The sequence below is a fragment of the Sciurus vulgaris genome (assembly GCF_902686455.1).
Source record: "Sciurus vulgaris genome assembly, chromosome: 11".
Lineage (NCBI taxonomy): Eukaryota > Metazoa > Chordata > Mammalia > Rodentia > Sciuridae > Sciurus > Sciurus vulgaris.
The window spans coordinates 114,179,162-114,194,385 of NC_136472.1; the positions used below are offsets into that span (position 1 = coordinate 114,179,162).

Below are 15,224 nucleotides of genomic sequence, written 5' to 3' on the forward strand. Positions count from 1 at the left end.
GTTGATGGGGACAAAAGGAGGTGATTTAACGGGACCATAAGGGCCCCAAACTCAAGTGGCGAAACCCAGATTCTGTAGGAGAGGGGTTGAGACTTCGTCAAATTTCTCTTCTAGCTCTTAGTCTTCAGGGCGCAGAGATGTTCCCATGGGATCCCCATCCCATTACTCCTCTCTGCCAAAGACCACAGCCTACTGCTCTATTGGGTTCAACATCAAACACTTTATTGCTGGGTCTCAGAGAGTAGAGGTTGGCAGCCTCAAAGATCTAGAGGGTTGAGGCCAAATTGGCGCAGCTGCTCCTCATGCCTGGTGTGGAGTCTCAGCGCGGCCCCATCCCAGTGAGGCTTAACAGCTCTCAGTTTGGCCAAGAGCTGGTCCAGGCTGCCCTGCAGACACCAAGCTTTCAGCTCCCAGGAAGAGAGGGTGGGGATAAGGGTTGCCCCAGGTTCCTTGCTTATAACGATTTCTTTTTTTTTTTTTTTTTTTTGCGATGCTGGGGATTGAACCCAGAGCCTTGGCTTGTGAGGCGAGCACTCTACCAACTGAGCTACATCCCCAGCCCTATTATAAGGATTTCTTAAAAGTTCTTATTCTGTGCTGGTAGGCACAACAGCTGTATCCACTCTGTCCAACTTCAGGCTACAGCAGTGTTCCCTTGGGGACACTTCTCCTTTCCCCCAGGGTTGTCAATCATCACACTAGCTGTGGGGTGTGGGGATAGAGGGGTGCTGGGTACTAGAGCAGCTGGGCTCTGGAGGGAAGTGCTTACATGGAAGATTTCCTCGTACTTGGCCTCCACATCTGCCAAACGGGCCCTAAGCTGAGTCAGGGTCTGGTCCCGCTCTCTGAGGGCTTGCTCAGCCTCTTCCCTTGCAGCCTTAGCCTCCTTCTGGCACATCTCTGGGGAGAGAAAAGGATGAGGGGACAGAATGGTGACACTCCATCCCTAACAGTCTCCAAAGGTACTAAAGAGGTCACCTTGAGTGGGATTATTCCAGACCCTCCCAAATTCATCAACTTTCCTATAGTCCCAGTAAAGAACTGAAGATCCAGTGAGGTATAATAGAGAGTAGAGGACTTGATACAGGAGATGGGTCCAAAGTTCGGTCACTACTTACTCTTTGTGTAATGTAGGACATGTCTCTTTCTGAGTCTCAGTTTCTTTCTTTCAAATCTCATGTGTGTTGTGACTCTTAAATGTGAAATGGAAGGCAAAGTGCCTCGTATACAGGAGGTGCTCTATAAATGTTGGTGAATTTGAAATTGAAATAAGGCAAATATTGGGGAAGGAACCTAGAGTCTAAACAGCTCTTGGGTATCTATAGTTAAACTGAAGATGAAAATATTTTAGGATTTAAAAAAAAACACAACAACTTGAGGTTGCTGGGGATATAGCTAAGGGGTAGAGTACTTGCATGGCAAGTGTGAGGCTCTGGATTCCATCCCCAGCACCACACACACACACACACACACACACGCACATGCATACACACGCACACACAAACAAAAAAAAAAAAAAAAAAAAGGAAAGAAAGAAAAGAAAAGAAAACTTTGAGGCTAGAAAGATCTTGTGTGCTCTGCTGAGATATTTCAACTTTGTCCTGTAAGCAAGGGGAAAGGAAAACAAAGGCTTCCTGTTTTTTTATATTTTTGTTTATTTGGAGCATAAGCTTTCATTTATTTAGTAAGGGTTATTTAAGACCTACCAGGTGCTAGGCCTTGAAGATACAGAAGTAAATAACTAACATTTTCGTTAGTTTTATTGTAAAAGATAGCTAAACTTAGGGAAAATGTTTTGCTCAGTAGAGACAATGCAGTGGAGAAGAATAAGCACGGAATTTGGAGATACCAAGCAAAAGGGGAAGTTGGGCAGGAGACCTTCTCTCTGTTTGTCTGCATTTCTTTCTTTCTTTCTCTCTCTCTCTCTCTCTCTTCCTTTCTCTCATTCTCTCTCCCTCCTTCCTTCTCCTTCTCCCTCTCTTTCTTCTGATTGAACCCAGTGCCTCTCACATGCTAGGCAAGTATTTTACCACTGAGCTATATCCTGAGCCTGAGACCTTCCCTTTCTTTACTTATATCTGCTCAGGATTTTTGTTTTTTGTTTTTAGTACTATGGATTGAGTCCAGAGGCACTTTATTACTGAGCTACATATCCAGTCCTTTTTATTTTTTGAGATAGGGTTTTACTAAGTTGCTGAGGTTGGCCTTGTATTTGTGACCCTCCTGCCTCAGCCTCTGGAGAAGCTGGGATTAGTCGGTGCCATTGCTGGGGCTTCTTTACTTACAACTTAGAATTTCGTGCCATCCTGAACCCTTTGCTCAGAGGAGAGTCCAGAGAAAGGCATCTAAATTCAAATTCAACTGACAGACTGCAGCCTTCTAGAGATGGACCCTGTTAGACTATCCCGTCATGCTGAACCTTGTCAGTGACCCTTGGAGAAAAAGAACTGGAAAGAACCTACCTAGCTGCTCCTGAAGACCCCTTACTTCCTCTTCCAGGTGCTTGCTTCGGGTCTCCAACTCCTGCTGTATGGCCTGGCGCTGGCGGCTCATCTCTGAAGTGGGAGCAGTGGGTGGCCAAGAACCCAGGGAGGCGTGGAGACATGGAGAAAGGAGTTGTAGATGGGGAAGACTTTGCTTGGTCCAGAGAGACAGGAACATAAGGACCTTCTTAGTTTTTCTTGGGATGATGGTGAGAAGGTGGGAGACCCTGAAAATCTGGGGAGGCATAGAAAACCAGCCCCCTGCCTGGAGCTGTAGTGCATGCTTGTAATTCCAGCTACTTAGGAAGCTGAGGCAGGAGGATCACAAGTTTGAGACCAGCCTGGGCAATTTAGTGTAACTCTGTCTCAAAATAAAAAATTGAAAGGGCTAGGGATATAGTTCAGATTAAAACAAAAAATAAGAAGATGAAGACAAAAAGGAAACCAGACTCCCTTCCCCCATACCAATTTAGGATGAGGAACCTATTCTTTCTTTCCACTTATTCTCATGGAATAATAGAGATAATGGCTGTGACTGCATTTTATACCCCATAAGGCAACACATGGCATTTGGCCTGGAGCGCCAGGGATCTTCCTTTGGTTCCTTCAGGTCCCTGCCTGTGTAGGAAGACTGACTGTCAGAAGTCCTCCTCATTTCCCTTCCTTCCTCTGACCCTTTTGGTTGTCCTCTTTCAGGCCCCTGTCTTCTGCTCACCTGCTCAACCCATCACACACCTGCATACATGGCCTTCTCTTCACTTCGGGCCTCTTTGAGTTCTGCCTCCAACACTTGCAACCTCTGCTTTAGCAGCTCCTCAGAAGCCTTGGCTCTGCGGGCCTCGTCCCTCCGCAGAGCTGTGAACAGCAGCAGAGCTGCCTTTAGGAATGGCTGTGACATAATCAGCCCCCATGGGCTGGATAAGCTCTTCCCACCTCTGAAGGGTGTCCAGCCCCTTATTCTCTCTGTTTGTTTCCCTGGAATCTCACAGGCTCTTTGTTACTAAGAAACAAAAAACTCTCTATATTCTGGCCATGAAAAAATAGCTTCCCTGGGATGTTGGCACAGCTCAGTGGTAGAGCCCCTGCCTAGCATGCATGAGGCCCTGGGTTTGATCCAGGCCAGGGGATTTGGGGAGAAGCATCCCTCAGCCTTCACTGCCCACCTCTCCCTCACAGTCCTTTTTCATTAGGGGCTGGTTAGAATTTGGCTTAGCCCTACACCATAGCTCCATCCCTCCAATTCCCCAAGGACACAGAAATGCCACTTATGTTTCCCCAGAGGCTTCGCCCTTCTCACCCAAGTGGTCCAGAAGCAGTTCCTTCTCCAGCACCATCAGCCTGTGCTTGGCCTCGGCTTCCACATCTGCCCTGGCAAATTGGCAGAGCCTTAGCTTATCACAATTTCAGTCCCATCTCCGACCTCATTCCACCCCTTGAATTTCTCCTGCATGAGATCAGAGGACCACCCAATGAGGGGTCCCTCCCTGACAGGACATGTAGAAGCAGGGGCCCCACTTGCCTCCACTGTGACTTACCAGCTCTCGAGTTCTTTTTCTTCTTCTGTGCTCCAGCTTTCCTTCCTTTTTCTTTGGTCTTAGGTGGCATGTCCTGGCTGACCTGAGAGGGAGGATTTTGTGTGTAGGTCTGGACACTGGAATGCTTTCCTGACCCTTAGACTGAACCAGGAGACTTGGGAGAGTCAGAATTCTCCTTTCAAGTCTGTCTTACGCTTTCCGGAAGCTTCGTTTCTTGGTTTCCTGGGAAACTTAGACAGGGCTGGAGTCTGTGGGAAGGGCTGCTCTATGTAGAGAAGTCATTCCTCCCAAGCCTCTTTTAGAGAAAATAAATCTCTGTACCTGGTTTCCTCCCTTTTCCCCTCATCCTCACCCCACCTTTTCCTACCTATAGGATGCTCTCTTGCCTGTGAGGGGGTCTCCCTGTGGAGTGACTCACCTACAGGGAAGGGCAGAGAGAGAGAAGCCCAAACAGAAAGGGCCTGAGGAGGAGTCTATGTCTTGGAAACCAATCAAGTCCTGTTTCAGAGGCAGGACTGAGAACTGGAAGGTTGGGTTTCTGGCGGATGCATGTTGTCCAGGTAACTGGAAAACACGGAGTTCAAAGGAAGGTATAATGAGCTGTCAGTTCACAAAGCTTAAAATACAAAGGTACTGGAAGGTCACTTCTCCCTTTCCCAAAATCCTAAGAATATTTTGAAGTGAAAGGACTTTGGAGCTGATTAGCTATGATGTACTTTCAGGTGGCCACTGCCTGCAATTTGGAGAGTAAGGAATTACAGATGTACACAGTGTTGTGCTGATACAGACTAAAAGGATTGATGGTGGCCATCTTGGCAGTTTCATCTCAAGGTCCCACTGGCAAAAAGATACTAAACTTACAACTGAAGATTCCCCTCAGAAGGCATTTTACAGAGTATGAGGGAAATAAATGCAGGAGTAGGTAGTTAAGAGTTTTTCCACTTCTGGGAAGTGAGAACAGAGGAGAAGTGGATCCATGGACTCCAGGGTACTGACCCAGAGGGATGCATATGTCAAGGAAAGGGCACTGGTTAGAAACAAGAGACATGAGTCCTAGTCCCTTCTTTGGCTGTATGAACTTGGGCAAGCTACTTAAATTTTCTCAGCCTCCTCAATCTGATTTTGTAACTCCTGAAAGTCCTGGATTTCTCCTGGGTATTAACAAGACCATTTCTCTCACAGTACTTAATCTATGCTCTTACTTCCCCTATTCCTGTATGTGGATGATCTGCACGCTGCTGTTGAGAAACTACTTCTTGAGGCTCCCTGCCATGGAGAGTTGGTTGGGGCTCCCTCTAGTGGACACACTTGGCCTCCTGAGTTTCCTCTATTTTTGCTTTTAAATTTATTGGACAATGTCCGGGTGATTTGGGGGAATGCTTCCTAGATTCCTGCCACAGTCACAAGTGGTTGGAAAGACAAATTTGGGGCAGAGAATATGAAGGGCGGCTTGCTCTTGGCAAGAAGCCCCCTCCCTCCCTCCAGCCCTGAGGGTGTCTGGAGCCTTACTGTCAGTCACCTGGATCTCTGGGCACCATACTGTCTAGAACAAAAAGAGCAGGAATTTTAGGGCTTTTCTCCTTGTGGATCAGGGGACCTGCAAACTCTTTTTATAGGTACTTGTCTCCATTCCTGTTCCCTTCAACATTTTTGGTCAATTGCCTATGTCAGAAGTAGATTTTCAGAAATGGACATGAGATCTGGGAATGAAAAGTCTTGGCTCTAGGGAGTAGGCAGATGCAGGCAGAGGCCAATGCATATGTATTTGACCCCTTCTGGCTGCAGGGTACTTCTCTGATCTTTTGGACATTTTATAGAGCAAAGGGAAGAGCCAGGCTTGTCTTTGCAAAGCTTACAGCTCCTATAACTCACGGCCAGTTAACCTTGTACATATTTCTCAAAATTTGAAAGTACTTTTCTTCTAATTTTGCAGCATTTCGTCACTTACTCTCCCTCCAGAATTCCCTCCCTCTGTTATGGAATACAGTGGAGGTTCTCAGTCCTTCTTCCTAGGAGGCTGTTTGGGAACTTCTTCTACGGAATGATTGTCTTTATTTATGCTGATGCATAGAATGACATATTGAGGATAAAAATTACAGAATATAAGCAACATACCATGCCTCAGAAGAGCATTTACTTTACAAGTATGTTCAGTCAACTGACTTTCAGGTGCAGAATGAGGATGTGGTTTGGGATGAAGGTGAAGTGGAAAGAAAAGTGCCACATGCCACGTGATGTGATACAACATGAAACGGCTCTAGCAAAACCCAGAATGGAAATGACATTATGTTCAGCAATCCAACCCTATCTCTAGTACATTTTCAAAAACAAGCAAAATACAGTAAAAAGGAAAAAAAAAATCATGCACCAATAAAAAGGAAAAAGTCAAATAAAAATTGTGAGTAAAAAGTCAATCTGTCTTTTTGCATTAACTTCAGTTTAGAAGGGACAAAAGGAAAGATCATTCCAGCAGAAGTATCTTCCTTTGAATAAAATCCCACACATCTGGGAGTTTTGAAGAGATATAGAGGACAGAAGGATCACCCTTTCTCCTTTATCCAAATGTGAAAGATAGGCCATTTGTATATTAAAAAAAATAGGACGTGCTCCAGCACAAACCAAATGCACATTATATAATTTCCTGTTATGCAGACCTCACCGAAGAGAACACAAATTGGACACCTTAAGCCAAGCCAGAGAGGAGTACCGTATACCTAGACGTGCACATGCACAGTTCCATGGGTTAAAATTTTACCTGTACTCTGCTAAATCAAGAATTTAACTATGAAAAATACCCTGGTGCACCTACACTGTGTTAAGTTCTGAGAAAGACCCAAAGTTGACAAGATAGTATAGCATAAATTAACATGTGGTATAAGAAATAAATGGATATGGACATTTAGAAGAGTGAAGGATTATTTCTAGCAGGAGGATAATATTGGAGCTGAGTTTTGAAGAATGAATTGGATTTTAGAAGTCCACTTCAGACAGAGGAAATGCTCTGAGTAATGGTGATGAAAAAAGAATTGTGGTATTTTGTGACTTGATGAGTCACCCAGCATAGGAAATATGTATTAGGGAGTAGTATAAAACTGTGAGGTAGTTTGTTTGTTTATTTATTTATTTTCCCTTTCTGGGGCTTGAACTAGGGTACTCTACCACTGAGCTACATTCCCAGCCCTTTTTATTTTTTATTTTTGAGTCAGGGTCTTGCTGAACTTTTGAGGTTGACCTTGAACTTATCCTCCTGCCTCAGCCTCCCCAGAAGCTGGGATTACAGGCGTTGCCACTGTGCTCAGTGCAAAAACTGTGGTGTACTTATTTTTATTTTATTTTTTTGCAGTACCGGGGCCCAAACACAGGGCCTCACCATGGTAAGCAAGTACTCTATCATTAAGTTACATTTCCAGCTCTGCAAGGGAGTTTGGTTTGGGGTTGGAACATGGCTGTTAAGTTTTATTCCAGAGGCAATGGAGAGTGTTTAGTTTTTATCGTTGTGGGGGTGTGATGCTCTCTTAACTATACTACAGGTAGTATATGGTAGCAGGATGGGATTGAAGGCAGGAGGGAAACCAATGAGAACACTTTCAATATTCCAGGAGAAAGAAAAGGAGGGACTGCAATTAAGGTGATGGCTCTAGGGATGTAAAGTTTTGACATTTACGATTTTGCCTACAGTCTCCTCTAACTTTTTGTAGGTAGGAATTGATAAAAGGACATTCTATTGGTAGGAAATGATAATGTAGGCTCCCAAATCAGTCTTAGATAAAAGCAACTGACTTGCAAACTCAGGATGACTGGCTGAATGATCCTTGAGTTCAGAGATATTTTGCTGTCTCGCAGAAGTACTTGAGGAATTTAATTTCCAAATCAGCTAAGGACTTTTTGTGGAAAAAGCTAGGAGGGAAATATAAGGCAGACTTAAGTACTTATTTACACACCTGGGACTGCAAACTCACAAAGTTGAAGCTCAGAATTAGCAAATTAGGGCAGGGCACTTCCTTCTTTGAAAAGGAAGTTTCTATTTTCGTAGTTCTTCCAACGGAACTTTTAGATTAGAGAAGTGGGAGTGACTGGGAACTACATTTCTGTTCCCTAGACCAAGCAAGAACCGCTCTGGCCAGCATTTGCAGAGGTTTCACGATTCTGTGGGCAGCGTCTCGATTCTGTAGGCGGCGCCTCATGCTGGTGGTGCAGACCAGCGGGGGATGCAATGAGTTGAGCAGGAGAATCTCAAGAACATGTTCAATTCCCAGAAAAGGACAAGCCTCCAGAAGCAGAAAGGGAACGTGCTTTGTTTTAAGAGGTCAAATGCATGGAAGAAAAGCTCCTGGCCTGAGTGTCCTACGCTTTTATGCCTTTCTGGGGCCTAATCAGGCTGGAACAATCTGCAGCATTCATATGTTTGTGCTCAACCGCGTCTTAATGAAGAATCTAAAATGCCAGGGGATGGAGAAATAACTTCCTCCCTCCTTCCAATGTACACGATATGAAGCAAATAACCCTAAGTTTAATGTCCACATCTATCAGGCGTGAAGGAAGGACTTGTAAAGATTTTTTCCACCGTTACCTGCTACCTGTCGACGACCCTCTCCTGAAGCACCAACCTCCAACCCACCAAGAACATGGAGGTCTCCGCTTGCGCCTAGTGCGCAGGCTCCACGTTGGAGCCTACCCGCTTCTTTTTCGCGCGTCTCCAGCAGAGGGCGCAGGCACTGAATCTCGCTGGCCCCGCCCCTTTCCCGCCCTCGGGAATAGGGGCGGGGGAGGCGGGCGCGGAAACTTGGCGGCTGCTTTCCGGGAGCTGTGGGCACGTGGGCGCTGGCGAGGGGTGGGAAGGGCGGGGGTTTCTCCCCTGTCCCGACACTGCCGCCTGCTTCCCCAGCTCGTAGGTCAGCAGTCAGTCGCCGGCGCGCGCCCCCGCGCTCCGCCCGCCGGGCTCGCGCTCGCCGAAGGGGCGCGCCCTGCACCCCGCGGCACCGCCCACTCCCCTCCCCGCGGCCGCTCCTCCCTCAGCTCCGAGAGCCGGCGGCTGCTGCGGCGGCCAGAGAGGCCCCTCCTTCACGCCCTCCTTTCCCTCGCTCGCAGCGGAGCGGAGCCGGCCGACCGGCTGGGGCCCCGACCCTCCCCGGCCATGGCCGGCAACGTGAAAAAGAGCTCTGGCGCCGGGGGCGGCGGCGGCTCCGGGGGCTCGGGCTCGGGCGGCCTGATCGGGCTCATGAAGGACGCCTTCCAGCCGCACCACCACCACCACCACCTCAGCCCCCACCCGCCGGGGACCGTGGACAAGAAGATGGTGGAGAAGTGCTGGAAGCTCATGGACAAGGTGACGGGCCTGCCGAGGACCCGCGGGAGCTGGGTGGGCGTGGGCGGAGGACCTCGGCCAGCGCTGGGACCGACGGAGGAAGCTGGGGGAGGGTCTGGAGGCCAGGAGCTGGGGTGACCGGTCGGCGGCGGGGGGCAGGGGGCCGGGGCGGTGGGTCGGTTGGGGGAAGGGCTGCCGTTGGGAGTTGGGGACGCTGAGGTGTTGGGGGATCGAGACAAAGATGGGGTGGGGGCTGGGGTGAGGGTTGACTGGGAAGCCACCGGGGCGGAAGTGCAGTGGGGGTGCGGAGTTTGGGGCTCTGTGCGGGGTGTAGGGATGTGGGTCACGGAATTGGCCCTGGGAGACCGGCGGGAGTGGGGTAAGGAAGCGTTTGATTGACCGGCTGGTTCTCCTGGCTGTATGAGGAGTCGACATCTGACTAGGGAATTGGGTTTATGGGCTCTGATTGGGGGACCTGGGGTCAGGACAACTCCACCGGCTAACTGTGCTTTTGGTGAACGTAAGGGTTTTTTTTTTTTTTTTTTCCCCCCCTCATTAGGATGTAATACCAAGATAAAAGAAAGAGGGAGGTTTAAATGGGGCAAGGAGGGAACTTTGCTCCACATCAAGCGCTAGCTCAAGTTTTTTGTTACCCTCTGAAGCATTGGGATGTGATCTGTTGCCAGTGCTGAGATATGCACTGATTAAACCACAAGTTCTGGTTAGAATCATTATCTTCTGGAAGGTGGAATGACCGAACATGCCAAGCAGCAGATTTTGACTTTTTCATAACTTCCTCCCTCCACTCACCGCTTTTAGCTGGGCTTTACTTTTTCTTGTAAGGGCCTAACTCCTTTTTATTGCAGGACCTGACTTTGAGTTTGTTGCATGAGTCTCTTTGATTAGCAAGTGCAAAAAAAAAAAAAAAAAAAAAAATTAAAGACGTTATATTTAATCATTTAAGTGTGTCATGTTTGAGAATTTTACTTCCTTATAGTTGTGTCTATATAATTAAATTTAGTAAGTAGTAGTCCCATGTACTTAAAAAGGGTATAAGCAGTCTCATGTTCTGTTAGAATTCAATAATATTCCTTGATATTTATCATTCATTAATAACATTTTGGCAAAATTTATACTTCGGACTAAAAGTGATTAGGAGGATCTGGCATATGAGAGAATGCTGTTATTTCCTCTAGGGTTAAATTGGTTTTCTTTGGTTCCTCCGCGAGCCTAGGTTCCTCTTCTGAAAGTTTTTCATGGGTTCTTTTGGACTAAAAACAGCTAATAAAATGATTATGAAGTACTTGGCGAATGTAAATGTTCTATATAAATGCTTAACAAGTCCTGTGTGAGAATTAACACTCATGTAGTGCATACAAGTAGTTTCAGAGCCATTTTTTCAGGGTGATTTTTCTCATGGTTAAATAATTGGTATTACAAGAAGCCCCAGGTTCCATCCCCAGCACCATACAGGGAGAGACAAATTGGTATTATAATTAATGACAAATATTTGTCGATTATATTGGTGGAGCAGTGCTAATTTTATTATTAGAAATTATAATAAAACCATTACAGAAATGTAGGTATGTGAAGGAAACTTTTTAACTATATTGACATCTTTTTAAAAACGATTGACTGTATTCGAAGTTCGGAGTTAGTAAGTTTGCATTTTGGGGATTTACTGTTAAAGACTGAAAGGGGAGCCAGGGGACACTGAGGCAGGAGTTCAAAGTCAGCCTCAGCAACTTAGCAAGGCACTTAGCAACTCAGTGAGACCCTGTCTCTAAATAAAATACAAAAATGGACTGGGCATGTGACCCAATGGTTGAGCGCCCCTGAATTCAGTCCCTGGTACCAAAAAAAAAAAAAAAAAAATGTCCCTCTGAGAGAAAAATTATTTGCATTACTAATCAGTTTCTTGTGTAGGCCATGTGGATGAAATGTATCAGAATTATGCTGATTTATGACTTCTTAGAAATGATGAACTTTTAATTAAACTTTTGTGTTTTAGTAAATAAAGGGTAAGTTATAGGTAGTGCTGTTCTACATGGTGATCCAAATAAAGTCTTCCCTATGTCTTACTTCTTCATCTCTTTATGCATATTTAATTTTGAGTTCTGCAGGATGTTTTAATTGTTTGGATGGCATAAAGAGGAACTCAAAAATTTTGAGTTAAAATGCTTTTAGGTAGGTATAGGTAGTTTCAAGGACAGTATGCTTCTAGCTTTTCCATTTCAGTCTAGAAAAGGGATATTTTATTCTTGTACTGCTTGTCTTGGAAGATGACTTCCATACTGTCATACATGTTGTGTTGAAATGAAAATTTAGTGTTTTCTGATGTTTTAGTCCTGTAGGTTCATACTGTTTTCTAGATTTTCTGAATACTTCTGGAAGGTTGCTGGATTGTACCGTCTCTTTTACCCTTGATGTTTTAAGCGTAGGGGGTTCTCTTTTTTTATTTTGTATTTATTGTTGTCTTTAGTTGGTCATTACACCTCCTTGACTTCATGTGGTAGTATACAAGTAGTAAGAATGTACTGTCACATCCACAGATATGTCCCCCATGTTTATTGAATTTAGTCCTAAGTCATAGTTTTATATCTGATTGATACTTGGGGTTGATTTAGCACTGGAAATTGTTAGTTTCTCCACCATTGGATGTGTGCTGTTGAAGTTGGTATAAATTCTGGATTCTGGTCACTCTAAACCCAGTTTACTGATTTACTAATCCATTGTAGGTTAGTTGGGAAAAATGATCATGCTAGAATGTTAAAATGTTTGTTATTAAACAAAAGATGGAGACTCTTAAGTTTTTCTGTTTTTAAGTTTTTTTTTTTCTTTTCCATCCCCAGGATATTGTAATAAATATTTGTGTAAATATGTCTGTGTGAAGAAAATGGCTAGTAAATAAAGAGACAAAGGAAAATCACGCACATTGCCTTAAATGTAATTTAAAAGTATAAAGATGTTTAGTGAGAGATGTAAAATTCCACTGTGAAGTTTAGCAGGGATTGACAAACTTTTTCTGTAAAGGGAGGGATAGTAAATATTTTAGGTTTTGCCAGCCACATACTTAATACCATATTCTTTGTTGTTACAACTTTTTAAACATGAAAGAGCCATTATTAGCTTGCTGATGTACTGGGGGAATAAAAGGCTTCAGATCATTTGCCCACCCTTGGAACTGAGCTGATGGTATTTTAGGCCCGTACTGTTTTTTTATTTGTTTTATTTTTATGGTGCTAGGGATTAAACTCAGGGTCTTACCATGCTGGCAGTATATCAGCGAGTATACCCTCAGTCCTGTTTTTATTTGAAATTAGCTGACATTAAAACATTAAGGTGTTGATTATTTTTCAATAGGGTATAATTTATTAGAAAAATTCTTTCTTTTTTTTTTTTTTTTTTTTTGGTATGGGGGAATTGAACCCCAACCAAGCATATATTTTGAGGCAGTATTCTTATTAAATTGGTTAAGGACTTGCTAAATTGCTGAGGCTGGCCTCAAACTTGTAATTCTCCTGCCTCAGCCTCCCAAGTCACTGGAATTACAGGCATATGCCATCACATCTATCTCAAATTCTTTCCTTTAAAGCATGTGTTTATTTTATTTTAATTTTAGTACTGGGGTTGAACCCAGGGGTGCTTTACCACTGAGCTACATCTCTGGTCCTTTCTTTTATCTTGAGACAGGGCCTTAATAAATTGCTGAGGCTGGCCTTGAACTTGAGATCTTCCTACCTCAGTATCCCAAGGATTATAGGCTTGTGCCACTGTGCGTGGTAAAACATTATTGTGTTTAAAAAAAAGTATTTTTAGGTCTGGGAATGTAGCTCAGTTGGTAGAGTGCTTGCCTTGCAAGCACAAGGCCCTGGGTTCAATCCCCAGCACTGCAAAAAAAAAAAAAAAAAAGTATTTTTAGCTGGCCATGGTGGCATGGAGGCCCACAACTCTGGGAGACTGAGACAGGAGGATGACTAGAGCCCAGGAGTTTAAAACCTGTGTGGGAGACCCCCTTTTATTGTTTGAGTGTTAGTTTTTCTTTTGGTACTGGGGTTGAACCCAGAGTGCTTTACCACTGAGTTCCATCCCCAGCTTTTTTGAAGTTTTTATTTTGAGACAGGGTCTTGTTAACTTGCTTAGGGCCTTGCTAAATTGCAGAGATTGGCTTTGAACATATACAATCTTCCTGCTTCAGCCTCTTGTGTCTTTGACTACAGGCATGTACCACCATGGCCATCTTGTTTGAGTTTAAAAATGTATGCTGAAAAGATTATTTTTGTTGGGCATAGTGGCACATGCTTGTAATCCCAGTGGCCTGAGACAGAAAGAGGAAGGCTACAGCAGGAGGCTTGAAAATATAAGGCAAACTGGGCATGGTGACACACTTCTGTAATCCCAGCAATTTAGGAGGCTGAGTCAGGAGAATTCCAAGTTTGAGGCCAGCCTCAGCAACTTTGAGACCCTGTCTCAAAATAAAAAACAAGGGGTACTGGGGATGTAGGTCAGTGGTAAAGCACCCCTGTGTTCAATCGCCAGTATCAAAAACAAAAAACAAAACCAACAATGGAAGTTTTCTCTTATTTGCAGAAAGTAGAGCAAAGTAGGGGGGAAAATGAGGCAGGGTGGATCCCTTGAAAATAGAGGAAAGCCAGCAGCAGGGTATGGTGGTGGTGGTACGTGTCTGTAATCCCAAAGATTTGGGAGACTTGAGGGAGACTGAGGCAGGAGGATAACAAATTCAAAGTCAGCAATTAGCAAGACCTTAAGCAATTTAGTGAGACCCTGTCTCAAAATAAAAAATAAAAAAGGACAAGGATGTGGCTCATTGGTTAAGCACCACTGGGTTCAATCTCTGGTACCCTAAACCAAACAAACAAACAAACAAACAAAAAAAAAAAGAAAAGAAAAGAAAAAGAAAATAGGGAAATTCAGTAGAGTAGAGGAACAAGATTGAGGGAGGTGGGACAAAATGGGGAATGAAATTGACGTATAGTACTTATATGAACATACCACAGTGAATTCCACCTTTATGTCTATCAATAAAGCACCAATTAAAAAAAATATAAATAAATAAAAGGAAGACCTGTGAAATAGAGGAAGGGGAATAGTGGGAGGGAGGGAGGAAGGGAAAGAGGAAGCACTGGGGACTGAAATGGAGCAAATTCTATTTCATGCATGTACGATTATGTTAAAATGAATCCCACTATTATGTATAACTATAATACACTAATAAAAACATAAAAAATTAAAAGGCAGCAGCCTGAGCAACTTAGTGAGAGACCCTATCTTGAAATAAAAAGGTCCTGGTATGTAGCTTTATGGTAGAGCATCCCTGGGTTCAATCCCCCATACTGCAGCAAAAACAAAACAAAATGATTTCCTACCTTATCTAATGCTTACCCTACCTGTGCCCTGTCCCCCAAAAAAACCTTAGGTAAATTCCTGTATTTTGGAAGTAAGAGATACTGAGTTAAGTTTTGTTTTGTTTTTGTACTGCAGATTGAACCCAGGAGTGATTTACCACTGAGCTACATGCCCTGCCATTTTTTATTTTGACGCAGGTTCTCGCTAAGTTGCTTAGGACCTTACTAATTTGCCCAGGTTGGCCTTGAGCCTGCAATCCTCCTGCCTCAGCCTCCCAAGTTGCAAGGATTACAGGCTTGTGCCACCTTGCCTGACACTTAGTTGAATTTATGAATAAATATTTCACCTTTTTTTTTTTTTTAATACTGAGCTTATTATTATTATTATTTGTGTGTGTGTGTGTTGCTGAGGATTGAACCCAGGGCCTTGTGCTTGTAAGGAAAGCACTTTACCAACTGAGCTTATATCCCCAGCCCCTTCACCTGACTTTTGCTCGCTCTTTCTTTCCCTCTCTTTTTATATTTCTTTCTTCCT

The 15,224-nt window shown here is 44.3% G+C and overlaps 2 protein-coding genes across 3 annotated transcripts in view; one reads left to right on the forward strand and one right to left on the reverse strand.

Annotated features, from left to right (window-relative positions):
* Nucleotides 1-114: 114 nt before the first annotated feature.
* Nucleotides 115-4,379, reverse strand: DRC12 (dynein regulatory complex subunit 12 homolog). Of its 2 annotated transcripts, XM_079104320.1 has the most exons (6): nucleotides 4,019-4,379; nucleotides 3,781-3,846; nucleotides 3,219-3,338; nucleotides 2,463-2,555; nucleotides 770-900; nucleotides 115-386 (listed from the first exon to the last, which is right to left on the reverse strand). In XM_079104320.1, exons 1-6 carry the CDS (start codon nucleotides 4,086-4,088, stop codon nucleotides 258-260), a joined length of 609 nt encoding a protein of 202 aa, XP_078960446.1. In that variant the 5' UTR covers nucleotides 4,089-4,379; the 3' UTR covers nucleotides 115-257. The 2 variants fall into 2 exon arrangements, with proteins under 2 accessions (XP_078960446.1, XP_078960445.1); XM_079104319.1 differs by lacking the exon at nucleotides 115-386 and having other exon boundaries at nucleotides 571-900.
* Nucleotides 4,380-9,022: 4,643 nt separating this feature from the next.
* The window catches only part of CBL (Cbl proto-oncogene), a 100,772-nt gene continuing 94,570 nt past the window's right edge, over nucleotides 9,023-15,224 (forward strand). The window contains exon 1 of the mRNA XM_079103874.1: nucleotides 9,023-9,344. Coding sequence (XP_078960000.1) covers nucleotides 9,153-9,344 — 192 coding nt within the window. The 5' untranslated portion in view covers nucleotides 9,023-9,152. The remainder of the gene's footprint in view (nucleotides 9,345-15,224) is intronic.

Bases quoted from the DNA above. Each gene is read 5' to 3' on its own strand.
- DRC12 (XM_079104319.1), bottom strand. From the start codon at position 4,088: ATGCCACCTAAGACCAAAGAAAAAGGAAGGAAAGCTGGAGCACAGAAG. The intron at 2,556-3,218 runs GTGTGTGATGGG...CTCCCACTTCAG, and splicing joins AGAGAAGGCCATGTATGCAG to AGATGAGCCGCCAGCGCCAG. The intron at 901-2,462 runs GTAGGTTCTTTC...TTCTCTCCCCAG, and splicing joins GGGTCTTCAGGAGCAGCTAG to AGATGTGCCAGAAGGAGGCT.